The sequence below is a fragment of the Arvicanthis niloticus genome, chromosome 12 (assembly GCF_011762505.2).
Source record: "Arvicanthis niloticus isolate mArvNil1 chromosome 12, mArvNil1.pat.X, whole genome shotgun sequence".
NCBI lineage: Eukaryota > Metazoa > Chordata > Mammalia > Rodentia > Muridae > Arvicanthis > Arvicanthis niloticus.
The window spans coordinates 41,143,116-41,164,816 of NC_047669.1; the positions used below are offsets into that span (position 1 = coordinate 41,143,116).

General features: G+C 39.7%; 1 protein-coding gene across 1 annotated transcript in view; it reads left to right on the forward strand.

Annotated features, from left to right (window-relative positions):
* Abi3bp (ABI family member 3 binding protein) overlaps positions 1 to 21,701 on the forward strand; it is a 206,391-nt gene that overhangs the window by 32,147 nt on the left and 152,543 nt on the right. Inside the window, 1 exon segment of the mRNA XM_076943023.1 lies at positions 20,856 to 21,035. Within this exon segment, the coding sequence (XP_076799138.1) occupies positions 20,856 to 21,035 (180 nt within the window).

The window sequence follows — 21,701 nt, forward strand, 5'->3', positions numbered from 1 at the left end:
GAAGAAGGACAAATTTACGGGTGGAAATTTTAAGGCTGACTTGCATGCGAATGTCTGACACAGAAAGTTATGTTTTTAGTAAGCACTGCCATTTTCTATTTATTCTTTTGTGTCACAATAGAAATGATGTCTGGATCTGGATTTGTGAGTTGCTGTATCCTAATAGCTAATTAGACTTGGCTTTCCCTTCCTGTGCTATCTTTAACGTTCACCCTGGTAGCCCATCATCCCAGCATCCCTCTCATGCTGTGACTCCTCTCTCCACAAGCCCTTGGATGGCATCTAATGTTGTCAGCCTCAGCCATGGAGCAGTGAAGTAAGTATCACTCCATGCTCAACTTCCCATACTCCACTTCCCTTGGAATTTCTTTCATTGAAATTTAAAGTTAGCATACAAAGGGATGGGTTTCCTTACAGCATCTTCATACGCATAGATAAATTTTTGTTGTTAACTCATCTGTCTTTGCAGTTAACACAGGTTATCTCCTGTTTAAAATCAACTCTGACTCACGATTGAAAATCAAGCTGTAAGGCTGGGTAACTGGGGAGGTTAATTTGGTTGGGTATATCCTTTTCGTTTCCGTGCCTGAAATCAGACTCTTGATCACTCCTCTTTTCACTAGTCGGGCTCTGTGTGGCATGCGTGGGAGCACCACTGTTTTTGAAGCATGTCTTCAAGTAGCCAAACATAAAGACACTTTAGTTTCAATTGCTACCATGACAAGTGACTACAAACTCAGAAGTTTCTAGAAGACAAATGTGTTATCTCATAGTCTGAAGGTCATGATCAGGGTGGGCCTGACTGGTTTCTTCACTTCAGCTCTTAGAAAATTAAAGGAAGGGTGTCAACAAGTACAGGAACGGTCCAGAAGCTCAGAAGTAGACTCAGTTCTGAGCTCATTCATGTTCATCAGAGAATCACACCCCACATGGTGATAGGACTTAGAACTCTGTTTTTCTGTTGGCTACTGGCTGAAAATCATTCTGAGAATCTAGAAGCCACATGCATTTATTGTCATGTGACCCTGTGATGATGGTTACATTCTTGTCAACCTGACACAGGCTAAGGACATTTGGGGGAAAGGAACCATAGTCAAGAAAATGTCTTTGTAAATTGGCCTATAGGCAAGTCTGTGGGTGTGGTCCAGCTCATTGTTGGTGATGCCATGCCTGGAAATGTGGTTTTGGGTTGTATAAGGAAGTAGACCGGGCAAGCCATGAAGAGCAAGTTAGTACTAAGCATTCCTCAGTGTTCTGTGCTTCAGTTCCTGCCTCCATGTTTCAGCCTTGAGTTCCTGACCCCACCCCAATTCATTACATTAGTTACAAGTGAAAATTCTTTTACGTTCCATGCGTGATAGTTCCAACGTCTGTGTAACATCAGTGTAACATCAGTGTCAGGCTCCATTGCTTGCCTTGTTCCTTGGTGGTGTTTCCTTCTTTGTAGTCTCATTATTTATTATCAGTGTGTGTGTGTGTGTGTGTGTGTGTGTGTGTGTGTGTGTGTGTGTGTGTGTGTATGGGGGTACTTCTGCCACTGTGTGCATATTAAAGCCAGAAGATAACTTTGTGGAGTTTATTTTTCTTCTACCTTAACTTGGTTTCCAGAATCCAACCTAGGTCAAAAGGCTTGAGGGCAAGTGCTATCTCACTAGCCCATTTTTTTAAAAAACAAAACAAACAAAAACAAAACCAAACCTGGCATCTTGTATAGGACTTCAGAGACCAAAGGAAAAACAGTACACATTTTCACTTGTTAGGCTGTTTGTGGGACGTATTGAGACACCAGGTTAGCAGTTTGTTGAACCAGGTTTGTAGTTTGTTGTTTCCATGGTTACCCTCAGTGCATTATTAGTCTCAATTTCCTTCAACATTATTTTTAAGGTCATGACTGGCTTACTGGAAAAATATTTCTTTTCTTTACTGTTTATTGAAGCAGAGTTGAAGTTAGTTAAGAAAGGTTTTTATATAGATTTAAGTAGGGGGTTTAAAAGAGAGAGATGGAGAGAGAGAGATTGAAAGGAAGGGAGCACAGCTGCTCTCTCTCTCTCTCTCTCTCTCTCTCTCTCTCTCTCTCTGTCTCGTGTGTGTGTGTGTGTGTGTGTGTGTGTGTGTGTGTGTGTGTGTATTTCTGATAAAATTTCCTTCCTTCCTCTCTTCCTCCTTCAATTCCATCATTTTGGGGAGAGAGAGGTAGTATTTGTTTTCAGACTGGGCCTTACCATGACATAACATGCCTGGCTTAATCCTTACACAGCCTGTAAAGAACTTGAACTCACACTACTACTGTGAGCCCCGCATTGGGGCTCTGCCTCTTGTCTAGTTTTTTCCTCCTCTCAGGCACCCCTTCTGTCTGTGTTATGTGTGTGTGTGTGTGTGTGTGTGTGTGTGTGTATGTATGTATGTATGCTTGTGTGTACTTGTTTGCCATGTTTACATGTTCATGCGCATGCACACAGAGACCAGAGGAGGAAGTCAGATGCCTCTCTCTATTGCTGTCTTGCCTATTCTCTTAAGGCAGAAAACTTCAGTGAATTCACACTAGCAGTTTCCTCTACTGGAATCTTCTTGTCTTTGCCCCAGTGCTGGGCTACAGGCAAATGCTGCCATGCCTGGTTCTCTTTGTGGATTTTGAATGTTTTTTCTCAGCTTTTGCCCTTTTTGCCCTACTCCTCAAATAAGGTTTCTTTGTGTTCTCCTAACCCTGATAGCTGTTCTTTGTTATTCAATGCTTATTAGTCTATGGGCAGGGGTGTGAAGGGTCCCTCTGCCTTATTCTAATTCAGTCTTTGTCTTCAGCAAACATTGTGTCATGGAGATGAGGTAAGCTAAGTGATCCTGTCCCTTCAGGATCTCTATTGGTGTGGGTCCAGGGGGTATTTTTTGTTTCTCTCCCAGGGGTAGAATTTAGGCCCCTGTTGCCTTCTCTCAGATGTAGTCGCTGCGCTGCTCACCTGTGTTCTGTGGATTACGTTGTGTCTGTCTGTACAAACGGTGGGTGAAAGGCTCTGGGTGACTGCTTTCTGAGACTTTCCAGAACTGTTGCCCCTGCCAACCGTTCCTGTAACTGAGGCTCATGGAACAGTGCATGTCAGGCCCAAACCATGAGTGCGGGGTGGGGGTGGGGGTGGGGGTGGGGGTGGGGGGGTGGGGAGGCGGTTCTTTAGGAAGTCGTTAAAAAATTTAACCAAATTCTTTTTACAAGCAGAGGCATCTCTCCTTATGTGTTCTTGTCTTTTCTTAGATTTCAGGCCTTTCTATAGCCTCGACTTTTATCAGTTTTAAATATGGTATGTGCTGAGACTTATCTTGCCACTTTTTACTTTCATTGTTATAAATCTAGGAAGGAAATTCTGTTAAGCTTGCTAGATAGCACATGGAAATTACAAGTTCAGTGTTTTCAAGGTTTGGAACACATGCACACACACACACACACACACACACACACACAGCACACACAGCACACACACACCACACACATCACACACACACACACACACACACACACACACCACACACACATACACCACACACACACACATACACCACACACATCACACACACACCACACACACACACACACATACACACACACACCACACACATACACACACACACACACACCACACACACATACCACACACACACACACACCACACACACACACCACACACATCACACACACACCACACACACCACACACACACCACACACACACACACACACACACACACACACACCACACACACACACTCCTGATTTAGAACTGTGGATATTCAGGGGCTTTTATTAATGGTAAAATTACTGTAGTTAAGAATTCTGTATATAGCTTGTGTCTCTGGCTAAGTATATCCTCAAAGAACATCTTCCTAATGAAGCAAGGCTACAACGAACTTGTTTATTTTCCAGGCTGTCGTGCCCACTTGTTCTCCTGCCCTCTCCCACTCTCTCTTTTCTTCTCTGTTGTCTTGGTTGATTTATCATTTATAGTGCAAGCCACATGTTTCCAATTTGGACTAATTTTAGGATAAATCCCACCAATGCTAGTAAGCATGTATGCTGAGCTCTGGCACAATCTCCCCGCCTCATGAGTTGAGCTGTGAGCCCTCAGCCCAGGATCAGAGTCACGCATGATTCTCCTTGGCAGGTGGCTTCACACCTCGGGGCTTTCCCACATGTGTCTGCTGTTGCTCCTTGCTCACTGGCTGCTCTTCAGTCTTCTTTGCTGATTCATTCTCATCTAACCAGTTTCTTAAACTGAACGTCTCAGGACTGAGACATTGGATCTCCTCTCTTGTGTCCTCGTTCTCTTGGTGATCTCATCCAGTCTCATGATTTTAAAATGGTCTAAATACAACAAACTGAAATTTTCTATCGCCAGCCAGGATCAGATCCATTTAACTGACTCCCCATTTAATGTCTCTCCTTGGTTTTCTAACCAATACCCAAGATTCAGCATCTCTCAAATGAGGTTCCAGAAAATACTGTACCCCAGCCTTTCTTCTGCTATGGTCTTTGCTAACTCCGTTAGATATTCTGCCACCTTTCTGCTCGCTCACCTAAAGACCTCTAGATACATCTGTGGCCCTTTCAGTCCCTCTCTCTCATGCACCACACTTGATGCAGTTACAAGTCTCTGAAGCTTTCTTTTTCAGATTTTACACAGAATTGTCGGGAATATTTTTCTCAGTCATGTTCTCTCCTATTCAAAGTAGACGCTCATCCATTATGTAATTGCTGTCACTCTGTGACAGTTCATACACACCTTCCAGAGCAGCCTCAGTGCGGCAACCAGAGCCAATCCAATAAACACGTCATTGATGAGACCTAAACTTTCCTGAGCTCACAGAGTCAAGGTCTGTCCAATGGTTTATAAATTTGTCTCAGTTTACCTCTAATGGCTTCCTTCTCTCTTGTCTTCTTCAGCCATGTTCCTGTCTCTGGACTTCATGTCTCAGAAGGCTCTGCCTTGACATAACTGAATGATTAGCTCCTTACCCTCCTTTGTGTCTCATCCTAAAGGGAAGCTGTCTCCCTTCTCAAGCAAAGACTGTGCGCCTGCACGCACTCACCGCTCCTCAGGGGTTTCTGACTCCACTTTCCTTCATGGTGTTTTCCAACGTCTACGGTTGTCAGATTGCTTAGATTATGTGTTGGTAATGATCTCAACTCCTGATGGCTTCAAAACAACAAAAGCACATGTATTGCTCAATCACATGTTTATTAATATGACTAGCTTTCTGTTCTTTGTGATAACCAGGACTAAAGCTCCCTCTGGTTGGTGTACTCTGACCAGTACAAGAGGGAAAGTGAGTAAGAGTTCTTACCCTAGCAGTTCTCACTGCTAACCTGACCACTTCCCTTAAGTAAATGGCTCCCTTAAGTGAATGGCCTGGTACTGAGGGTTAATTACATGATCATGACTAATCTCAGGGAGATGGAGACACACTCCCTTCATGTGCCCTGGGTAAGGAAAGTATCATTTGATGGAGGAAAAAGCTGTATGAATGTGTTGCAAGGCAAAAGTGGGTCAGCATAGTCATTGACAGTAGAGTTCAGCATCACAAATTTTAAAAGTCCCACCCATATCTAAAGAAGGACGGCTTCTAGGGCCAGGCCATGCCCTACCCTAATGATGCTGTTCTGATAGTACTTTGCAGTAGGTCAAGTATAGACATGGTCTCCATGTTTCCTTCCTGGGCCAAGTCTGCAGCTTTACTGGGCAGACAACAGTCCCCTCATTCTAGAAACAAGCGCACAGCTTTCATTCTCCATATGCAGCCTACGTCTCCTTCCTGCTGACATGTGTGCTGATTGCTCTCTGTGTGGTTATGGAAAGATCCTGCTGATCTGATGAGAGGAGGCACATCTTAGTTTCCCTATCTAATCCTCACCAGCCAAGTTTTATGATCCTGTAAAAATTAAAAGTTAAGAAACGCAGGGACTGGTAAGCATACTTGCTTTTGCCTGGGTCTCGTGGAAACGTGCCGTTTCTGATAACAGTGAGCCAGTAATAGGGATTTCCTACATGTGCTCCCATGCCTGGGAGATTCTTATCTCGGGCTTCGGTTTCAACTCAGAATGATGGGGGGGCAGGCAATGTTTTGTGCCTCATCAGAACTCATCAGAACTAATACAGATAAACTAATCTCTTGGCACCAAACAAATACAAATTCTGTTCGAAGACTGCCCACCAGGATCTGCCATCATGGTCTCAGAACTGTCTGGGCCTTGTTTAGCTTCATGCCACATGCTCTTTGTAAGGACTGGCTGAGATGCACTGTAAAGTACCTACAATTGCCTGGTTGAACTTAGTCTATTGCTACTTCACTTACTTTGTTGGATCACAGCAGCAAAGAGGAAAGGAAAGGACTGAAGAATGAGGGAGAAGCTGCCAGGGAGTCACCATCCTAAAAATAAATGTAATGAAAGGAATGTAGGAAAAGCACACACAAGAAAATAATCCTGAAATTGATTATAAGTGATTCCATGACCAATGGCTGGCCAGTAAAATTCGGTCCAAAGGGCAATTCCAGGATTTTATGATTTCCAGCCCTCTTAATCCTGTCTTAGAACTTTGCCAAAAGCCCCCAGAGTTGTTGCCTTTTTGTCTGAAGTTAGCACTTCCTGTTTGTGTTGCTGATTCCAAGTTTGAGGCTATTATGCCACATTAGTGAATAGCTGTAAGCCTTTCAGATGGCCACCGAGCTACTTCCAAAAACAAGCATTTCATGCCTCTTGCCAAATGCCATGTTTGCAAGGAGAATGGACTGATGGACACCAGAAGGGCTGTGTCCATGGTCAGTGAATCGAGGCCTCTGCTAATCACACTTGAATTTAACATGGAGAGAAGTGGTTCATTGCTAACAAAACAAAATTCCCAGTCTGGCCCTGGCGTATCTGCCCAGTGTCATCACAAGAAGGACAGAGGAGAACAGACAAAATTGGTTTTCAAGATTTTTCCAACTCCTCTGCTGCCAGTATTTATGAATATTATCTTTGCATCTTAACCAGAGTGGATTATTTGCTTTTTTGTAGCTATGTTCAGGATTTTCAGTTCTATGTGGGCTGTGCCCTCACCATTTTTTTTTTTTTTTAAACTGACTATTCTTCCAAATCCTGGCTTTGATCTGACACTTATTCTCAAAGCTAAGTTGAAGTCCATTCTCTCCTATGAGCATTTCTCTATAAAATACTCTCTGCTCTCTCTGAATTCAATAAATCTCAATCATCCCGTGTATTGGTAGCCTCTCCAACTGTCTGCTAATATCCTCCAGGACGAAAATAGTATTGCTGACTCTGAGCAATGTTTGGAAAAACACTGTCCTGTGTGCCTCAGGAAAAGATCCAGTCTTCCTTTGCAAACTTTTTGCTCATAGCCATTATTGTGTTTAAAAATTAACTCCTCAATTTTTATTTTTATGTTGTTATGAGTGTTTTGCCTGCATGCATGTAGGGGTACTATGTGTGTGCCTGGTCCACAGAAGTCAGAAGGTGTCAGATCTCCTAAATTTAGAACTACAGACATTTGTGAACTGCTATGTGAGTCCTAAGGACTGAATCAGGGTCCTCTGCAAGAGCAACAAGTGCTCTTAACTGATGAGCCACCTCTTCATCCCTCAAATGAACGCTAAGAAGTTTCCTTCCTCCCTCTCTTCCTCCCTTACTCTCTCTTTCTCCCCCCTTCCCCTCTCTTCTTGCCTATCTGCCTGCCTCCTGCCTTTTTCATGTGCATCCAGCATGGTGCACATCTGAAAAGCAGAGAACATTTTTCAGGAGCCAGTTGTCTTTCTACCCCTTCAGACCTAGGAATTAAATTCAGGTCCTCACACTGGATGGCAAGCTCATTCATTTATCTAATGCACCACCTTGGGGGCTCTCAAACAAACTCTTTACAGATCAGCATCTCTCTCCACTTAGGTGTGAGGGCACACAGTCTTTTATAGTCACACAATGCTATTCACCCTGTACCTGCATCTGTATGTTGCTAGACTTAATTTTCCCCCCTGTTTGTAAGCATAGCTTTCTAAAATATCTTTATTCTATAAGGAGTAAGGGCTCAGCTACTGTTTTTCCAGCCTCCAAAAAGAAGAAAAAGGAAGTAACAGTACTTTGTTGTGTTTTGTACTTGATCAACCCAGAGTAGACAAGGGTGAGGGGGAAAAAAGATGACCACAAAAATGTGTAAGACTGATAGTCTTTGGGGCCTTCAGATCTTGTGTCTGTATAGAGTTTGGGATCTGGAGTAGTGCTTCCCCCTACAGTGGAGCAGGTGCCCTCTGTAGGGCATGTTAGTACATGTGGCATGAGAAGAGTCAAAGGTGACATCCAGGGAATGCAAGATGAGGCTTTAGAGTTGGAAAGAGAGACAGGGAGAGAAAACAGAGTAAGTAAGCAGCTCAGAGGAGTTAAGGGGCTTACAGACATAAAATTAAAGTTAGTACAGAAAATGCATCTCTACTTTAATGGAGAGACTAGCCATTCAGGGATGAAATGTCTTACAAGCTCTTACAGAGAACCTTGTACAGGAGCCTCTTCCCAAAAGTTAATTATAAAAATAACCATTCCTTTTACTTAAAAAAATCAAAACAATAAATGCTAGTAGATCAAATTATAAATTTCATACTATTATGGCTAGGATTTTTAGCATGAGTAATACAGTAAACATATACATGTCAATATATTTTTCTTACTGTTTCATTATCTTTTGGTTGACAGGCAGTTGTTATATTTGTGACATACAATATGATGTTTTGAAATATATATCATTGTAGAATGACTAATTAAACCTAATTAAAATGTTAGTCACACCTAAAGATTTTTATATGGTAAGAAAATAGTATATATTCAACATTTAAAAGTATGTAATATGCTGTTAAAGGCAGAATAAAAATGTTAATCATGTCTATAGATTTTTCTGTGTGTGGTAAGAAAATAGAGTATAGTCACCATTAAAAAGTATACAATATACTGTTAAACACTGTAGTCTAAAACTACTGTTTTATATAATAAATGCCTGAAACATAAAAGAAAGATTTCATGCTAATTGAGAAGAAAGAAAGGCAGTTTTGATGAAAACATAAGAGATTATTTGTGGACTAGAGATGAAATGCCGTTTCCTATTATAGAACAGCGTGCCGTCAGGGAGAACTTTCACTGAGTAGTACCATGCACACTGGAGTAAGCTGCAAACAGTAAGCACTGTTTATGGGGAGTGTTATGTTAGTAAAAAGGTGAGTGGGGATCCCTGGGAATACAATCATTTAAACTCAGACAGTAAAATGAAATTGCTTTGGGGATCAGAGTAGATTGAGTTGTAAGTAGAAAAGTCTTCAGCCCATGTCAATAGAGACAATTAAGTGCCAATTGCTTTACTTTATTTTTTTAGCTTTTGGTGTAAAATAAAACTGAGAATAGCCTATTTGAACAGCACATTTGGTTTTCAGGGACTTGGAATGGTTGAGTTTCATTAAGTTGTTGACGATAAGATATCTTCAGTGCCTTTCATCCAAAAGTGTTCTATTTAAATATGGCTCCGAACACTTCAGCTGCTTGTGTTAAGGAAGCAAAAGGTAGTATTTTTAACCACATTTATCTGTAATTTCCTACTATTTAAATTTTGTATTATTAATTTCTCAGAAATGAGATATGTGTGTGTTTGTGAGTGTGCATGTGCGTGTGGGCACACACACATGAATTTAGTTCAGGAACATGCTCTTGGCTGACTTCTGTCGCAGTGATTGAACTTTTATGTGTCCCACAGGGGCCCTACATGATCTGACTCTGCTACTCAGTTCTACGCTCCTTGACCCACTACACCCTGAACTCAATAACCACCACCATTCTTCCCTTAACACCTCTTCTCATGGGGTGTCTTATGGTCAAGAACATTGCTCTGACCCTTCCTTCCCTACACACCCTTGTGGTTCTGGGGACTAGTTTCTAACCATTCATTGTATGCACTGCCCCCAGCCCCCAGGACATAGCAATTGCTTATTGGTGGAAGACAGGACCACCTCAGTGGTACAATCTTGGATTTTTATCCTGGTGTTCACAAATGTCTATTTCTCTCTACCAATGAATTAGTTTGTTGGAATCTGCCATTTTCTCAGCATCAAGGTCTCTACCACCCACTGGTCTTTATTATCTGAAGCTCAACCCCTCCAGCCTGTTGTGTCTCCTAGCTTCTCTCCCTGGTTATTTTAAAAGTCAGTTTATGCCACATTAGGAATTTCCGTGTTCTGTGTCTAAGGATTGATCTCCCAGGAGTAGTTCTTGTAATCCCTAAAGGAAATTTCATTTCTTTATTTCAAATGTAGATTTTATTTTTACTAGAAGGGATAAATTTTCTTTCAGAATATGTGCTCTTCATATGAGAAAAAAAAAAAAAACCCACAAACTTTTCCACACTAGAAACCTGAGTTCTAAGGGAACGTACAACTTATTCAAGTGATTTGAAAAGTCAGGATGATGTTTGCTTTTTCAAATGGCTTCATTCAGTTAGATTTTTGCTAACACTTAAAAAATAATGTTATAAATTTCTTTTCCAAGTCAAATCTTGAGTCATCCCCACCTTGCAAAACTGAGAAATTTTGATAATGTGAGATGAGCAGGAAACGATGTCCAGTCTCAGGCTTTCTATTCCTTACCTACAAAAATTCAAATGCTATATTAACCAGAATTTTAGCAGATGTTAGGAATAACACACACACACACACACACACACACACACACACACACACACCACATTTGTTTGTGAACTAAAAATTTTACATTTTATTATTAATATTTTAAAAGTAGTTTAGATGTTTAAAATAGCAATATCTCAGACAGGAGTTTACTATCCCAACCATAAGAATCTTCTTAACTGTAGCATTTGGATGCTGAGGCCAAAGTTTACACCAAATGACACTTTAATTTTAAGTATGTATTACCCTAAAATTAATCTGTCTAGAATTGAATTATTTGGAAATAAATAAATATATAATTACTGTGGACTAAAATATAGCCTTAAAACTGAAGTAACTAGAGAATAAAAACACAAGCCAGTGCTTTAGCCTATACTGTAGTTATTGCTAAGAATGCCAGTGTTTGTTGAACTGTTTTACAAAATATCCTATCTTCTAAACAAATGGGAGCTATTATGTGTTAAAATAATTATTGAAATAAACTTAATCAGGAGTCCCAAGTCTTTGTTTTATGTTGTAACAGGATACCATCACAGACTATAAAAAGTTTATTCCAGAATCCTTTCTGTTTCTTTTATATCAGTAAGATAGGGCTCCGTTATTGTAGGGTCAATGTGCAATGGACTTTCTTAAAACCCACTAAGTCTCATGGCCTATTATGCCTTAATACATAAGATAGATTGCTTATGTCTTAATGACAGTTTAGCTACTTCCACCAGCCCAAGGAAACCTTTTAATACTGTGAAATGTCAAAGTGCTCTTGTCAGCACTAGGTATTATGAACTAACTGAATTGTAAACAACTCATGAAGATATGCACGAATGGTTGAATAACCAATGGCAGGCCCAGGAACCGACTTGTTCTTGCTCCATCTCATGTTTTTATTTGACACTTAAGGTAAAGAAATGATCCAAATTATTGGAGGCAGTTTTGTGACTGGTCAATGATGATTTTTTTTTCATGAATGATGCAATGTTTCATTGTTATTGAGTAAATTCCATTTACTCCTTAGAACAGTGTCTTCACAGTGGTGGTGTTGAATCTTCTGCATGCAGGGATTCTTGTAATATTAGTGGTGTGTTTTCTTCTTTGGTGGATGAAAACTATTTTATAGCTAATTTGGAGTTTCTTGAATTAAAAAAAGAGAAAGGAGCATCAAACCCTTTGGAAAGTTAAACAAATAGATTATGTGAACAAAAGGAAGAGAAATGAGTTCTGTTAACTCCCATAGCCTGCTGATGTCTTTCCACAACAACAAAACAACAACAACAACAACCAAGGGTGTTTTTTAGAACTGCAAAGAAGCTGTAAGTTTTCTATGTGGTTTTCAACTTTTGTATGTGTTTGGGATTTTGTTAAATGCTGTGAAATATTCTTCTTGACCTCTTAGAAGCTGATTTGATTCTCAAAATATCAAGCATACTACTTTTGTCTGTTTCCCAAAATTATAGCTCTATGAAACCATAATTCAGAGAATTTCTTCAAAAGGACTAGGGGGTAGTTAGAGGAAGGAAAGAAAGATATATGGACATAATTAATATGCATTATATATATTCATTGAACATTTCATGCATGCATACAATATATATTATGTAATACTACACACACACACACACACACACACACACACACACACACGTTTCTATGATAGAAAACTTAGCAGAGTTGTGGTTTAGGTCTTTTTTCCCTTGATATTATCTATAAATGGAGTCTTTTTTAAAAAGTGAGGTGCATTAGCCTTGTTTTTGATGCATCCAATTTGTAAAGAATAATGGTTTTCAGCTGGTGAGCTCTGCCATCACCTACTCCAGGGGTGGTCTGGTGCTCACCCTGGTGACGAGCCAGCAAGAAGGCCTGTCTCCACAGCAGTGCCTCGAGGCTGAACTTTACAACCTGGGAACTGGGAGCTGATACATTTCTGGTTGTTCTGCTTCCCTAGTCTCCATGACATGTACATTTGCTGGAGTGGCGGCTACCCCAAAAGCTGTTGCCTGTACGTGGGATATGTTCTAGCTGGGCTGCCTCGTCTAGCCTCAATGGGAAAGAAAGTGTGTAGCCTCAGAGACTTGAAATGCCAGGGTTGGGGCATACTCAGGGGCCCCCCCACCTGTTCAGAGGAGAAGGAGTGGGGGATGGGGGAAGGATTGTGGGTTGACCAACAGGGAGGGGTCATTGAGTGGGATGTAAAGTGAATAAGTAAAAAAAAAAAATTTTTTTAAAAACAAAACCAACCCAGTAACAAACCTATATTTTTTTAAACAGTTACAAAGATTCTACATGTTTTCTAAATAGTAAAAAAGTGTCACAAACTGGCTTTGACACTTGTATTTCTTTTAGTTTCTCACCATATTGTCTCACACAGCAATACCATGCATTAAGAATTTTGTGACTTGCTTACTGAAGGGACATTTTCTTTGAACATTCTTTATTTTAGCTGCATTTAAGAAATCCTTCTACTGTGGTTATACCTGTATTGACTCGTGGCAGACTCAATTTACCTAGATGTCAGCACAATATTCTGCAATCCAGTCATTGCATCCAAAGAAGTCATTAATACCAAGTATCTAGTAGTTAGAGGATGGTGGGGATTGAAAATCGGACCAGCAAATGTACATGTCATGGAGGTTAGGTAAGCAACAATAACCAGAAATGTATCAGTTCCAAATTCACAGGTTGTGAAGTTCAGCCTCTGTGAAGGCGCTGCTGTGTAGACAGGCCTTCCTGCTGGCTCGTCACCAGGGAGACCACCAGAGGGCAGCAGAGTAGGCGACGGCAGAGCTCACCTTTGGATAGTGGCATCATTGCAGTCCAATAGGTGTTAATCTCCCACTAGGTCCCACACCCTGCAGTGTTTTCAGTGGGACTTAGGTTTCTGCATGTGTTTCAGAGGAGACAAAATTGGTCAAACCATTGCCTTCTCCGTGGCAAAGGTAAACTATGTGTATATTTCTTGTCGTTTGAAGACTTGCCCTCAAGAGCCAATATATGGTTATTGATCGTACATATCTGTCATTCCCATTTTCTCCCTCACCCCTTCCTCTCCAAACTATCATTGTCCAGACTAAAGAACAGCTTTAATATACTCAGATCAAAGGCTTCTGTGTGAGACTGTCTACATCTCAGCATCGAAGCCTCCATAAAAGCGATAGCTTGTTGACTTAGAGAGTCATCTATAAGAAGTAATTTTCTTCCCTGACTCTCAGCTGGGTTATAATCTAGGCCATGCAGTTATGTCTCCCTTAGTAAAACTATTAACATTGTTGAACGGTATTGGGATGTCAGACCTGGCAGGTTTGGTCTGTCACTCATCCTCTAGAGTCACCCGATGGGGAAGTGTTGGCCCGAGTAGTTTAAAAAAACACTGGGGATTCTGACCTAGGTGGAAACAGTGGCTCCTTTAGCCGAAGCGAGACCCATCTCCACCACAGCTGGGCAAACATAGAAAGTGCTCCATCAGGAAGAAAAACATTTTCCCCTTCAGACTTTGGACATTGCTGGATTCAAACATTATAAATGTAATAGCAAACATCTTCTGGATATTTGGTGTATTTAATGTCCTTATAAATAGCAAGCTGGCTCCTCAGATCATACCCCATGAAAGTCACTTAGGGGCATTTGTGTGCACAGAGGTCTCCAGGTGAACAAGTGTGTGTTTCCTACGTTCTGAGAGTTCGTGTTGCCTGTGGGCACCCAGTCTTCAGCAGTTGGCTGGCTCACTATATGTTGTCCTAAAGGAGGGTCCTATTTTGTCCCAGAACAGGGATCACGAGGAAGTATAGCTTGTGATACCTACAAATAGATCAGCATGGATGCATAAAATCAAATTTTGAGGGTTTTTTTTTTTTTTAATTTAAAGATCCAGTTCTCTGACATCGGGGATGTTCACGAGGCTCACAAAACTTTTATCACAATATTTCTTTCTCTCTAATTTTTACAGTGTCATTTTTCTTTAGAGTTCTCAAAATCGTTCTTTACAAGTTCTTTGTATTTTAATTGTGTTTTCGTATTTGCATTGGTGAGTCACGTGTAAGGTGCTTTGTTGTGACTGTCGCGGGTACCATGTGCTGTTGTTAATTTATCTCCTGAACATTGTGAACTCTTTAACTTCGCAGTCCCTGCTTATAACTCTGCTTCGACATGTGTTTTATATATATGGAGAACGATTTCATTTGTAAGTTAGGGTTCACAGTGTCCAAAGTGTTTGTCCGTATCACACAATTCCAGGAATTGTGCCACCAGCATCCTTCACTTAAAAATTACAAAGAATTTTCCTGACAACAACTCTGGAAATGCTTATAACAGCAGTTTTACACATACACAGACACACAGACACACAGACACACAGACACACACACACACACACACACACACACACACACACACTATCAAGGTAATCTAATTTCTTCCACATTCTGGTTCAGTCTCATGCCAATGGCAGAAGAGACCCAGTTGTTCTCATCTCCGTGACTACTTCATTTAGACTGTAGTGTTCATGGAAGGTAAGCTAAATACCTGGCTATTTCAGAACTGGTAAAAGCAGTTTAAATAACATTGAATACTATTTAATAGTAACATTAAATCTTTGTACTCTCCTTAAATTATTGAACTGAAATTACCTTTTGTCTTTATGTAAAATTTCCACCAGGGAACTAGAAAGAAGACTCAGTGTTTAACAACACTTACTACTCTTCCGGACCTCAGTTCGGTTCTCAGCACCCACACACTGGCTCACAATTGTCTTTTAACTCCAGTTCTGGGAGATCAGACATCCTCGTCTGGTCTCTGCATGCACATACATACATGTAGGCAAAATACTCATACACATAGAGTAAAATAAACCTTTTAAAAAATTTCCCACTAGAATCCTTGGCTTTTAGGTTGTTGTTGTTGGCAAGAAGTTCCTGCCATCTATCTCACGGGTCCAGAAACAAGTGCTTAATGGTCTCATGGCCTTTTCCTCCCTAGCCATTCTGTGGATATTGCAGAAAAAAAAAACAAAAACAAAACTTTTAACACATTTCTTTGTCTTATAAAATCAGAAAAGAGAGAATCAATTGAGCACCAAACCTTTATTCCATGATCTGAGTTTTAATCCCTAAAAACCAAGGCAAACAGTAAATTATTGTCAAGGCTTAAGTTAACATTATGGTTGGTATATCTTAGCATGAGAATTTACTGGGATACAATCTAAGCTCTCAGTTATGTTTTTGAAAGCTTTTCAATACACTGTCACATATGTACTTAATAAAAGATACTAAGATGGCATGTCTTGATAGCTCCCTAATATTCTGTGTTAGTAATACATTGGAATGTTTTAATAGAGTGCATTTGAAACATTGCTATCTGATAAAACTTAATTGTGTGTGTGTGTGTGTGTATGTGTGTGTTGAATGATAATACTACACACTACTAAAGCTAACTCTACCAGTGTTGTAATGGCAACATGCTCGAATGTTCTTAGAAGGCATCTGTGTGAGGAGAAAAGATCTCTTCCATCCCACAGTGGCAAGGTGGAACGCCAGACTAAAGCTTCAGCCTGTCTTTTTATACATAAGTAATTTGTTTTATTACTCAATCATATCCAATTGTATCAATGAGACATAGTTTGCTTATCCTCTCAGCCACTGATGGGTTTTGGGTTTGTTTCCAGTTTAAGGTTGCTTTGAATGTCCTCATACATCTTTTACATAGCTGTGTTTTCACCTCTCCTATGTGCAATAGCTAGGGTTGAAATTGCTTGGCTCTTGTGGTAGCCTTTCAACCCTTCTCTAGCTAACACTCACAATTAAAATGTAAAAGACCTCCAAATTGTACCTTATATATCATTAACTTATTGCTATTTTAATTTTAACCGTTATACATCATTGTGGTTTTAATTTTTATTTCCCTTTGATTAGTGGACTGACCAAGAAATGGTAAGTTATGACTTGCACATAGTAGGACAATGCACAGCTATGTCCACTTACTTGAATGATGTCTACAGTTTCTCTTCTCTATTTCTCTCTGTCTCTATCACTGTCTCTCTCTCTCCATCCCCCTTCTTTCCTCCTTCTCTCTCTCTCTCTCTCTCTCTCTCTCTCTCTCTCTCTCTCTCTCTCTCTGTATAACTGTCTCTGTATGTTTATATATCTGTATATGAAGTTTATGTTTATGTGTGTGTGGTACATGCTTGAGTGCATGGAGTACCCATGTGTATACACATGTATAGGTATGCAGAAGCTAAAGGATGATGTCTGGTATCCGATTCAATCATTTTCTGACATCTTCCTTGGAACAGAGTTTCTTCCTGAATTTAGAGTTTGTTTTTGGCTAAGATGCCTGAAAAGCAAACATCAGTAATCTTCTTGTCTCAAGAATTTTATCATCTTGACCAACATGATATCAACAAGTTTTACTATATTGTATAATACTTGGAAAGTATAAGATGTCTTTATGAGAGATTAGATGTGAAAAGAATTTTGCCAAATGTATTTTAATGTCGATTTCTTTTTCTGAGGTCTGTGACTGGATGGCTATAATGGCTTTGCTGCTTATACCAAAGTACAAATTTTGTTTGAGGTGTTACTGTTTTTGTTGGTGGTGGTTTGGTTTGTTGTTACTGTTTGTTTTGGTGTTGCTTGAACTCTGGTATCCCTTCTGTGACTGAGGTTTATCCCAGGCCAGGATGTTTCTTTGCAAAACTAGAACCTGTCCACAGCCCTCAGCAGCCAGGCAGTCTCCCTCCTTCGGTTGGTCTGGTAATCAGAGTTCTTTGAGCTAACAGTGCTGTCACTTCCTTTTGTTTGGTTTGCCAATCTCACACCATGTTTTTAATGCATATATTTACCTTTAAGATTTAAAAATGGGCTAATTTTAATTTTGCTTTGGAAGACATTTTATTTAGTTGTTTTTAGAATTTCACAATACTTTGAAATATTTAGAGATACTGTTGGGTGTTGCAAATAGAGGCTTAGAAACCACTGTCATGGGTCCAAGAATGTACTGTGCCAATGTGCAGCTTTTCCAAATGCAGTCTAGTACTGATTTCCTAAAATATATTTTTGTTTACTCTCACATATAATAAGATTTTTTTCCTGTAGTTCTTTCTTCTCTGTACTCCTGACCGTTTTTGGGTAATATATTTGTTGTTTATTTATGCATTATTTTGGTTAAGGTTGTATAGTAGTGTGCTATTTTCTGTTTTATCTACATTATTTGCCAGAAGTGTAACTATGACTAAATGCTGAAAGATAATTTTTATTACATGAATGAGATTTAAATCATCAAACCTGTCCAACTAGTGGCCCTCTGTCCACATGTGGTCAAAGATATCTATGAATCCAGACCAACTCAAAAATCATAAACTCACCTAAATAAAGCATTATGAATTTTGGGTAACTTGATTACACAGTTTTTGAGTGCCAACTTTGTAAATGACAAATTATACTTAAGCGTCTAAATGTTCAACACTCATGATAGAATCAAACAATAATAATTCATAATAAAGATTATTTATCATTAAAAATTAAAATTAATGTATAATACACAGAGATATGAGTCCCAGATATTAGAGCGTTGTTCAGAAGTATAAACTATCATTGAATACTAGTATAAACAATAGTGTCAGGCATTGGTCCTTGCCCATGGGATGGGTCTTAAAAAGGTTTTTTTTTTTAATATCCTGCCAACAGTGTGGCTGTGTTTTAACTTTTTGTGAGAACTGACAACCATCTAAAGCAGTAAAATGTGTTTGTGACTTACATGTCACCTGTTCTATTGAGAAAAAAAAAAAAAAAAGGAGTAATACTAGGGCCAGTAGAGGAATGTTGATTAAAAGGGGAAAAACTGAATTGGACAAAATCTATCTTTTTCTAAGTTGTTCATCATTTAATTAAAACCTGGTGAAATTAAGACAAACCAAAGCCTTCAAGATGAGGCCCATGGCTTGACCATGCCTAATGCCGTTGAGTAATAGCAGTGGCCTTGGTGAGAATAAGGTTGGGCTAATCCAGGCAGCAAGAGCCTTGAGACTTAGTTTTGACAGTGAACAGACAAAGTGATGAGCACCATGGGTACATCCAGTTGCCATTGTCATCATTTAGAAGAACTAAACTAGATTAACTATGAAGTTCCTTCTTTTGATTTTCAATAAGTCACTCAGTGTCTTAGTTAGGGTTTTAGTTCTGTGAACAGATACCATGACCAGGGCAACTCCTATAAGGACACCCTTTAATTGGGGCTGGATTACAGGTTTAGAGGTTCAGTCCATAATCATCAAGGCAGGAGCATGGTAGCATTCAGGCAGGCATGGTACAGCAGGAGCTGAGAGTTCTGCATCTTTATCTGAAGGCTGCTATAAGGGGACTAACTTTTAGGTGGCTAGGATGAAGGTCTTAAGCCAACACCTACAGTGACACACACCTACTCCAACAAGGTCATACCTCCTAATAGTGCCACTCCCTGGGCCAAGCATATTCAAACTACCACACTCAGTGTCTATGGTTTTCAATAAGCAAGAATGAAAATGTTTGTGAAATCATTTTGTTTGGGGGAAGTTGAAAGTAATGTGTACATGCACAGGACTTATACTCCTGGCTGCTGAGGTAGAAATGAGTCCAGTAGCATGGCTCTTCTGAAGGAAATACTTTTCTTTTTTCAAAGGCTTAATGCAAACATTTTATGTACCTGTGTTAGTTAGCTTCTTGTCACTGTGACAAATACCTAAAAGAAGTATATTAAAAGGAAGGGAGGTTTTCTTTGGTTCATACTTTGATAGATTTTAGTGCCTTCGCAGCTGGCCTAGGTGCCTTGTGTTTGTGGTGGGGCAGAACACTGTGCATTGTAGAGCAATGTTGTTTACCAAGAAGCAGAGAGACAGGGTAGGGCCAGAAACAAGATGGAACGTTCTAGAGCATGCTCCTAGTGACATTGTTCCTCCACACAGGTCCCACCTTCTGCTTTTCACCATTTCCTATTAATGTCACCCTATTACAAATCATTCAAAGGATTAATCTACAGATGAAGTCAAAGTTCTCATGATCTACCCTCAGTGACTTGATCCACCAGCCTGGGACAAAACATTTAACTTGCAAAGTCTCAAAAACACATTCCCCACACAAAGCCTAGTATATTGATCCTACATTGATCAAGATTATTCAGATAATAAAATCTTATGTATTGCTATTGTGGGGGGCTCATGCTGTACTGATGTGGTGGTTAGTATTTATTCAACATATGACTTTAGTAAATGAGAAACAGGGTGTGAATTGCTAAATCAGTAAAGGCAGTCTTCTAAAAGGGCAAAAATATTTGCAGAATGAAGAGAAAACCCATGACCCTAATCTTTCGAGGCACACATGTTTTATAGTCCAGAAACTTGAGTTGCCTGAGAAAAGTATTAGACTATATTTTATATAACATCATGAATGAGGCCTTGACCAGGAAGCACCATTTAAATAGGCATGGCTCCTTAAAGAAACACATTAACAGTGAATTAAAGAACACATGGTGGACCGGAGAGATCTGATTCAGTGGCTAAGAGGACTTCGTGCCTTTGTAGAGGACTAGAGTTTATTTCCTAAGCACACACATGTTAGTTCTCAACTACATGTAACTCCACTTCTGAGGATCTGACACACTATTGTGATTCTCAAGGGTCTTGCATGCAACATCACCCATTTCAGCATCTTAACAGGTCCTATACCAGAAACCTTCTTTCTTCCCCCATACCCTGCTCTATTAGTTACCAAAACCTGTGGGTAAGGGTCTGCTGAGTATCCCAAGGATGCTGAGATATTTTAAGGTGCATTGGTTAAATTTTACCAATAAGAAACTTCAGATCCTTGCACCACATTTTATTAATGTATACATAAAGTGAATATTCTGGCCTACTTTGGAAAAATTGAGTCCCCTACCCCCCCCCAACACCCTCCCACACTCACTTCTTCAATAACTATCAAGAATTAGACATCTCAATATTTTGATTGTTATTTTAGTCTGATTTATACACTATTAAGCACATTTTTCTTAATTTTAATGTGAGCCAATGTTTTGGTCACCTGAGTATACAAAGAGACAACATTTGTTGTATGAACAATGCCTCCAGCAAGCAAGGGTTGCTGAGCGGTGGTGGTTGTAGTATGAGGAGTGGATGGAATATCAGGCACTTACCTATGTTTCTATGATCAGGTAAAAAGCCAAGCCTGAAAGTGCACATCAATACCACCAGTGACTCCATCCTCTTGAAGTTCCTGCGTCCAAATCCAAACGTAAAGCTGGAAGGTTTTCTCCTGGGATATGGCAGCAACGTGTCTCCAAACCAGTACTTTCCTCTTCCTACAGAAGGAAAATTCACGGAGGCTGTAGTCGGTAAGGTGCTTGGGGACCAGACTCATAGATGGGTGGTAAGAAGTAACACCTGTAACAAGGTGTCCAAACATGGAAGATGAGAAATATTTCTTCTACATCCTTGGCTGAGCCCAATGTGGCAATACAAATCGCCTTCATAACTGCAACCCGGAGACCAGGTTCTTTATACTGAAGCTTTTTATTGCATGAAGAAATAATTGTCTTAACAGATGTTGAACCTATAATCCCTCCCCACCTAACTGAATACATAAAGGAAAGAAATAACTGAGATACTGGGGTTATCCCTTGTGACATTGTTTATATGGCTAATTTTTTTCTGTTATCTTTCCTTTCTTATGGTAGAAGATGTGACAACTATAGATTTTGGGTTATCTTTTCATAAGATGTTATCATTGGAAAGAAAACATGTTATATTTTAAATTTTTTAAATTATTTCAAACAAGGAGATTAAAGCTCAATATGGATTATAAAATCATGCATTTCTTTGAAAATATTTTATTTTATTTTTTTTACATCTGTAATGTTTATTTTATTTTTTTGGATATTTTATTTACATTTCAGATGCCATCCCCTTTCCCCATCTCCCCTCCCTAGAAAACCCCTATGCCATGCTCCCTTCTTTGAAAATATTTTAATGAGGTAAAATTAGAGTTTCAGGATGTGAGC